This window comes from Halyomorpha halys, unplaced genomic scaffold (genome assembly GCF_000696795.3).
Source record: "Halyomorpha halys isolate HHAL.00 unplaced genomic scaffold, Hhal_1.1 Scaffold83.1, whole genome shotgun sequence".
NCBI classification, from domain to species: Eukaryota; Metazoa; Arthropoda; class Insecta; order Hemiptera; family Pentatomidae; genus Halyomorpha; species Halyomorpha halys.
Window position 1 is genome coordinate 481,624 of NW_027115065.1, and position 9,483 is coordinate 491,106.

The following is a 9,483-nucleotide window of genomic DNA, read 5'->3' on the forward strand; positions in this document are numbered from 1 at the left end:
AAAAAAAAAAAAAAAAAAAAAAAAAAAAAATGAGAGCTCCTGGCGGATTTTCTGAGCAACTTTCCTTCCAAAACTTCATGTTATTGTTTACTTCTTAGTTTTGATTACAGTAATTTATTACAACTTGCCTAAAATAAGTGAAAAGTAGAAGTGTAAAAGTTTGGCTACTGATTATATTTTTTAAGAAGTCCAAAACACAAGACAAAAGAAAACAACACAAACTGGGAATAAGTAACCTAGCATGACAACAAATAAAACGGTGACAAGCTCAGCTGTTTCATGACGTCATTCTCCATTTAACATACCTACTAACAGACTCTCAGTCATGTTACATGTTATATCGTTTTAACATGGCAAACGAAGGAAATATTTATCATGAATACCCCTAACATATAACAGGGTTGAGAGTCTGTCACTAAGTCTGTTAAACGGAGAATGACGTCACGCACTAGCTGAGCTCGTCACCGTTTTATCTGTTTTCGTGTTAGGTTACTTGCTCTTAGTTTGTGTTCTTTTAGTTCGGGATGTTTTTAGAACTAATAAAGCAATGGATAAAAATAATAATAATAATGTAATGACACTTGTCAATTAGCTCATCTTGATTATCTTCATCACAAGATCAATGATACTTTCAGGGACCAAACTTTCACACAACTTCCTTTTCACTCAATTTAGGCATGTTGTAATAAATTACTTCAATCAAAACTTAGAAGTAAACAATAACATGAAGTTTAGGAAGGAAAGGTTATAAAACAAATAGCACATAAAATCTGCTCGATTTTATTAGGGATGCGACAACGACAACAAAACATAGAGGTTTTAAAATATCGATATTCAATATTGAAGTATCGATGCTTACAAAACATTGCTAAAAATACATCGTTGTTTTTGAACATCCATTTCAGTAACATAAGATCTGTTCCAACAAGGACTTCTGATTATCCAGAACTGCACGGAGCATGCGCAGTATAAGAAAAACCCGTACCAGGCATGCTCCGTTTAGTTCCGGACAGTCAGAAGTGGATGTTGGAACAGACCTTATCTTTTCCCTTTGTCAGCGTGAAGATAGGATGTACTTTCTCCTTCCACCAGATTGTTGATAGGAATCCGTTTATATAGTTATTTTTTTTTAAATAAGTTACTTTTGCATTTAAAAAAAAAAAAAATTGAGATAAACGTAAAACATCGAGAATAAATCATGGAGGTTATAAAAAAACATCGGCTTCAAAAAATCTATTTATAAAACATTGATGTCGAAGTTGCATCCCTAGATGTTGTACATTTCAACAATCCTATACTTATAACATTTAACATAGTAGAACTTTTTACATTTAACACATCATTAATACCACTATTGTTGTATTTAATCATTAGCTTTAATTTTTACCCAAGTTGAATTGTTAGACTGTGAGGATCAGTGTCAGCATTCGTACCTAGGATCAAAACTAGGGGAGGGTGTTCAGGTAGTGACATTTAGAAAGGCTTGACCGCCCAACATCGGCGAGCCACCAGAAGATGAGGAAGCTGACCCGGATTGAGACCAGGAGGGCTGGACCAGCCTGGTAAATGCAGGAGGCACCCAGACGGATGCAGTGGACAAGGTGCAGCTCCATCAGTAAGGCGCTAAACCTAGTGCTGGGCTGCACTACAGTAAAAGAAAAATTTAATAATTGAATAATTAATAAAAGAATAAAAAAATTTAGTGATCTTTGGGAGCAGTGGCATGCGCAAACCCCAGCGCACTACCCCACTGCTCCCGCACCCCGTATGCCAGAAATGGCAAGGGAGGGGGATAAAAAAAAAAAAAAGGTAGTGACATTCCAGCATAGAATAGGGGAATGAAATCAAAATGTTAAAAAAAATTATATATAATTATAACAGTGATTTATTAGTAATTAAAATTATTTGCTTGATAAAAAAAAATTATTTAATTAATAATTTTTTCACTTCTAGGGAGGGAGGTGCTCCATCCTGCCCACTGTGGGTACGCCCATGGCCAGCATACAGACAAACATTATCATATCTCATAGATATGATATGAACACTATCATATATCATAGATTTGGTTGTACTGCTACGACAGATATCTTTCATATGGATGTGAGTTCATTTCTAACTGTATGTAGACTTAAATTACACATTAATTATATTTATTTCAATTTCTTGAGACAAGGTAATAATTTATTAAATAAATCAAAACTTGTATCCTTTTTGTCTCAACACTTTTTATTTTTCACCAGTCCAACGTTTCGGCCATTTTAACCATCCTCAAGGACATCTTCAATTATAATTTCTTCCTCACATTAAATTTAGAATTACTTTTGTAGGCTATTCTGCCCAGGTCATTCATTAATTATAAGTTAAAAACCTATTTTTTTAAAAATTTAAAATCATAAATATTTAATTCTTCTTATATAAAATTATCCACACAAAATCACTACCATATACACAAACCATTTATAAACCATTCGATGATGGCTAAAATGGCCGAAACGTTGGACTGTTGAAAAATAAAAAGTGTTGAGACAAAAAAGGATACAAGTTTTGATTTATTTAATAATTAAATTATACAGTTTAAAAAAAGAAATAAATTTAAATTATTAAAATAACCTCAACTGTTAGGTTAAGTACCTTTGGGTAAACGTTAGATAAATCCACAAACATGCACTTTAACCTTAAATATGAAAAAATATAGAGAGAATTGTAGAGGTAAATGAATGAAGGGGCTAGGTAACATTTTTTATTTTTTGAATCTTTTGTGTGGATGAAGAGGGTAGGATGGTGGATGAAGGATCTAGCTACTGTGAGGTAATCTAACCTCAAAATCGAGGTACACTTGTACACTTCAAAACATAGCAAGTTTCAACAAAAAATATTGAGCCATGTTTTCTTAAAATTTACTATTTATAATACACCCCCTTCATTCACTCACCCCTTCAATCAATACATAATATATCAATACATTTACTATATTACCTGAGCAATAAATATGATCTGGAAATATATTAAAGATGTAAGTAGAAGCATGCAGCTTATTTCATTTTCTCCTTAGATCTGTTCATTCAATAGTCTGAATTTATTCTTCCAATTATTTTCACTACCATCCACTATATCAATCGTATAATTTTTTACAAATTATACTTTCACTGCACAGTAATATGTTATGTAAATTTTTGTTAGTAATCTCTTCTGGTTTGTCTTCAATATAACTCTTTGTAAACTACACTTTCCGGATCCCATACAGTTTTTTTAATATTTATATTACATTAAATGTATCTAAAATACGAGGAGAAAATACGAGAACTTTATTGAGATTACATAACTGAAACTAATACGAAATAATCACTTAGGTTACATATAATTTCAGGTGACGGATATTATATGTAAATGAATTTTTAATTTTGTATACATGATTTAATATTTATATTCATTTGTCAGTTGAATAGGTTATTTTTTCTTGACTAAAAGTCGAGTTATTTGCATATAACCTTGCGCTGTGAATAGAAAACATTCCTTCGCACTGAAGCAGTGTTTTGGTAAGAAGTTTCGAACAAATGAGATTATATCTCTTCGAATACGTCAATGAATCTTCAAATCTCTCATTTGTGCTGGATTTAAACGTTTGACACTTGCCGCAAATCCAAGGCTTGGTAAAGACAGGAAGCAACAAACCTTGGTATTCACATACTTGTTTGTTCTTTTGAATTTTTTCCGCCGTTACTTTCGATTTATTATAAAAAAGAATAAAATAAAAATATATGAAATGAAATTAGAGGTAAATATCGGCAATGTAGGTTGTAGATGATAAAAATTCATATAAATAGTACTACATAACCTATAACCTTTAACCTTCCTTCAACAATTTTTAAACAATTATCAGAAACTTTAATTTAATTAATTAGGCATATAATGTCTTCATAAATATATACATTCGTGTTATGTTAAATCAATAATAAACTGCTAAAGTTAATTAACAATATTTGAAACGCTGCATTTACACGGAATCGTTTTCATGATAGAATTTCTTATTATATCTTACTTTTCATTTTATACCCCTGTTATTTTACACTTTTTTCCTTTTTGTAACTATAGTGTTTGTATCTTTTTTAGCCCTGACGAAGCCCTGCAACGTGGGGCGAAACGTTGGCTCAATAGAATAGAATAATTAAATACTATTTGAGTTTTTTTTTTACCGCACCCGGACCATATTCCATTCATCTATACACACGGTCAATCAATTATCTTCCAGATAGAATTTTTAAATATACAATCTTAAACTACGGTTAACTATTGAATCCAAAATTAAGGGGAATTCTATAATTAATTAAAACATGGAAAGCACAAATATTCTCTGTAAATACTACATATTACAGTTACACTGTAAATACACGAAGGTAACCTCAAATTGGTTTTGAAGAATAATTACACTGACGTGATTCTGATTCTCAATTACGATTATTTCTTGATGCTATTATAACATGTAATTTAACTAACCCCTTAAAAATTTCAATTAATTAGAATATATTTCTTATGAGCAGAAATCCAGAAGGTGCCTCTATACATTTGCCAAACAATGGCAAAGTCGTGCATGCGCAAGCATATGGAAGGGTTAGTTAAGGGGGATTGGTTGGTACATTTTGTCGGATGTCGGTTTTAGGTCTATTTGCACTCAAATTAAAGCTAGTTTAATGTACTATAAAGAAGTTTATGACCTTTACCTTCGTAGTAATAGTAGTTTTCATGATATTTGCTAAAATAAATTGATTTATAGTTGTTCGGACAATAAGTTTGATTTATGAAAAACATCATTTCAGAAACCTTTGGATATACAGATGTCTGCCAGCGCTCAAATTAAAGCTAGTTAAATTTACTACAAAATAGTTAATTTGGTTTATCTTTGTAGGAGTTGTAGTTTGTATGATATTTGACAAAATAAACTCACGAAATGTTAATTTCTAGTTGTTCATATAAAATGTTAGATATATTTGAAAAAAATATATCTCCAGATCCATAAGACGCACATATGTCTGGCAACACTCAAAATAAAGGAAATTTAACTTGCTATAAAGTAGATTATGACACTTATCTTCGTAGGAGTAGTAGTTTTTATGATATTCATAGATGGATATAAATTTGGCAAATGAAAATTTGTCCGAACAACTATAAGTCAATTTATTTTAGCTAATTTCATGGAAAATATTACTCCTACAAACATAAACATCTTAGTTTAAATTTGCTAAAAGATGAGCCCTAACAGAGCTATTAAAAGCAATATTTCGTAAAAAATGTACTGAAAAATCAGCAGTTAGTGAATTCATAGCGAAATCTATATCTCAGGAACCATGAAACGTACAAATTTCTATTAGCACTCGAACTAAAATTTATGACGTTTATTTTCGTAGGAGTAGTAGTTTTCATTATATTAGCTAAAATTAATTGATTTCTAGTTGTTCGGATAAAATTTAATATGCAAAATTCATATTGTCATCTACTGTCATAAACTACTTTATAGCTCATTAAACTATCTTTAACTTGAGTGCTAATAGACATCTGTACGTCAAATGGTTTTTGAGATATAAAATTTTCAAAATAAATTCACTAACTCCGGATCTTTCAGTACGTCCCATACAACATTTTTATGAAATGTTGCTTTTTAAAAAGCTATATCCCGAGAACTATTGGACGTAAATAGCTCTGTTAGGGCTCATATTTTAGCAAATTTACTATTCTTTAAATAATGTTCTCTTAGATTTTCTAGTGTTGTTGGTAGTTTTTAAGATATAGAGCTTCGCCATTTTTTATTCCCCCAGCCTATACTTAGCAGAATCATCAATTTTGACTATTAATTATGCATAGTTTTCATTAAAGTAATAAAAAATTGGGGTGAGATAACTGCCTTTTGTACCCTCCAATTAATTAAAGAATCTCCACAACCTTTAGAGTAACTAATTAACTCTTGTTAGTGGTTGTATATTTTGAAATCCTATCAATTTGGTGTAAAAATATTGTTTCAAACCTTATCAATCAACTTTCCCAGATTATTTTTTATTTAACATAGCACAAATATATTTTTATGAAGACATTACATGTCTAGGTAATTAAATTATATCAGGCACACATAACATCTATTGAAGAATGGTGTAAAAACTGGAGAATCAAAATAAATCCTGACAAATCCCACCAGATCACCTTTACTCTTCGTCGTAAACCTCTGCCCTCCTGTCCTACAGTATCCTTTCTAAATACACCACTAACGCATGTTGAACAGATTCGATACTTAGGACTCCATCTTGACAAGAGACTTACTTGGAATCCACACACAAGACTGAAACGACAAGAAACTGCGCGTAGATTCCGATTGCTACAACACTTACTTGACAAACGCTCTATACTTCCCATTCACTACAAAAAATTAGTATACACTACAATAATCAGACCAATTTGGACATATGGAATTGAGCTCTGGGGCTCCACCAAACCATCAAATTCTTTCCGCATCCAATCGTTACAATCCAAAATACTACGTAAAATCCTTGATGCTCCATATTACGTCACAAATAAACTCATTCACAAAGACCTTAACATCCTATTCGTTGCAGATTTGACCCAAAACAGATATGCGTCTTTTTATTCCAAACTCCTTAACCATCCTAACGCATTAATTCTTAATCTTTCATCCTTAACAATACCTGATAATCCTCCGAGGCGTCTGAAAAGAAGATGGCCACGAGACCTTCTAGTTTAAATTAATGTTTGAAGTACCACCAATGGGTTGTTCCTTCCCAAGATTTTCAAGTGTATATGAAACATACTACATATTTACCTATTGTATTATTTTGTACAGTTGAAAATTACAATAAATAAACAATAAAAAAAAAAATTATATAGTTTCTGATAAAAATTCTGGTACGAAAGTTGAATTTATCGGTTAATTAGTAATATTTATATGAATTTTTATCCTCCCATTGATGATCTTTACGTTTCTAATTCTGGATAGTTTATCTATATTTCGTTCCTATTTATTAAATCGAATGTTATAGCCGTAAAAATTCAAAAGAACAAAACAAGTATGTGCATACCGTTGGTTGCTTCCTTTGTTTACCAAGAATTTGTACAAGTCTTGAATTTGCAGCAAGTGGAAAAGGTGTAGATCTAGCATAAAAGTTAAAATGAATCGATACGCAAGCTCGCGATCGTAAAATCGATTTTCTTTTTATATTCAGGATCTTCGAAAACGTATAAATAAATCTTAAAATGTTCATAAATATAAGATCTTGCGCAAAAATTGAAACTACATATTATCATATTTTGGAGCAATTGTAAAACAGTATGTGATTATTCCAGGAGAGGTGTTGATCGAAGGTTACTCCAAGGTTTTTTATTGTAGGATAGAATCGAATCGGTTGGTTGTTAAGGAAGAGTAGAGGACAGTAAGGGATAGTACAATAGCCGGGAAGAAAAAAAGGCAGTTATTTCACTCCAATTTTTGATTACTTTAATGAAAACTATGCATAATTACTAGTCGAAATTGATGAGTCTGCCAAGTATAGGTAGGGGGAATAAAAAATGCCGGCTGTGTCAAAACCTTAAAAAAGCATTCATTTTTACTCGGGGCTATATATCTTAAAAACTACCAACAACACTAGAAAATCTAAGAGAACATTATTTAAAGAAGAGTAAATTTGCTGAAATATTAGCATTAAAAGAGCTATTTACGTCCAATATTTCTCGAGATATAGCTTTTTAAAAAGCAAAATTTCTTAAAAATCTACTGAAAGATTAGTAGTTAGTTAATTTATTTTAAGAAATCTATATATCAGGAACTATGTGACTTACAGATGTCTATTAGCAATCAAATTATAGCTAGTTTAATATTCTATACATTAGTTTATTACCTTTACCTTCGTAAGAATAGTAATTTTCATGATATTTACTAAAATAAATTGACTTATAGTTGTTCGGACAAATTTTCATTTGCCAAATTTATATCCATCTATGAATATCATAAAAACTATTATATATTATTAACATAGCACAAATATATTTTTATGAAGACATTACATGTCTAGGTAAATAATTATATAGTTTCTATTAAATATATAGTTTCTAATAAAAAGTCTAGTACGAAAGTTGAATAAAAATCATAGTTTTTAAAACTAAAATTAAAAATTAATCCTGTATCTATATCAATTAAGAACACATATGATTGGGATTTTGAATTGACTGGTAATAATATCAACACCATTTCAATTTTTATTTTCTATGTCGTCTAATACCCAATTTGATTGCTTTATTTTTTACAGCATTCTAAATAACCTGAAATTAGTGTTTAGTATATAGTATAAATTAGTATCGACCTTCACAAAAAGAAAAAAGAAAAAAAAGGAGAGGACATATAAATAATTTTTATTATTTTTAAAATAATGATTTTGTCATGTGAATGTTTCCGAAGGCTTATTTTGGTTATTAATATGCATTAATAAAAGTTTTTTATTTTTTAAAAAATAATTCCCTTCAATATCCTAGGCTTAATATTTCAAGATCGTAAACCTACAGACTGCCATACATTGTCCTTTAATAATGCTGCTTTTACCTTTGTAGAACAGATCCGCTACCTTGGACTACATTTGGACAAAGAACTAACTTGGAATCCTCACACAAGACTGAAAAGACAGGAAACTGCACGTTGATTACGACTATTACAGCCCTTACTAGACAAATAGTTTAAACTTCCAATTCATTACAAAAGACTGATCTACAAGACTGTAATAAGGCCTATCTGGAAATTCGGAGTTGAGCTTTGGGGTTTCATTAAACCTTCGAATTCCTCTAGTAATCAATCTTTACAATCCAAAATCCTCAATGCTCCTTACTTTTTCATAAATAAAATCACACAGACCTTAATGCTTCATATGTAACCGATCTAGCCTGAACCAGAATAATAAACTTCCTAACCTTTGAGGCCCTCTAGTTTCTAACCTTGCTTCTTCTTCTATACCTGACAATCCTCAGGCATCTGAAAAGAAGTTGACCTCGAGACCTTCTAGTATAGAAATATGATTAGAGTGCTACCACTGAGTAGTTTCTCAACATGCCTGTATCACTCCACTTTGATCTTACATCAAATTAACTTGATGTGTTTTTAAGTAAATACAGTTATAAATAGCATTAAATAAATAAACTCATTTTATTCGTTGAATTTCTATGTACTTTTTCTGGTTTATTTTTGCGCACTAATGAATCTTTTGTATTCGACTAGGAAAAAAATAAATTAATTGGTATTTGCAATTTATTATTACATTTTTCTTAAATTTATTTAATGATACAACTATATTTAGATTATAATTATGAGAGATAGTTGACCGTGGATGATAAATGAGGAGAAGATGGGTGAGGATGCGGTCAATGAAACACAAATAAGTATGACTAACTTATTTTAATGTGCCGACGTTTCGGCTAGAGTTTCTAGCCTTCTTCAGGGCT

General features: G+C 30.8%; 1 protein-coding gene across 1 annotated transcript in view; it reads right to left on the reverse strand.

Annotated features, from left to right (window-relative positions):
• LOC106693001 (uncharacterized) overlaps positions 1-3,366 on the reverse strand; it is a 26,462-nt gene extending 23,096 nt beyond the window's left edge. The window contains exon 1 of the mRNA XM_067052156.1: positions 2,977-3,366. Coding sequence (XP_066908257.1) covers positions 2,977-3,027 — 51 coding nt within the window. The 5' untranslated portion in view covers positions 3,028-3,366. The remainder of the gene's footprint in view (positions 1-2,976) is intronic.
• Positions 3,367-9,483: the final 6,117 nt, after the last annotated feature.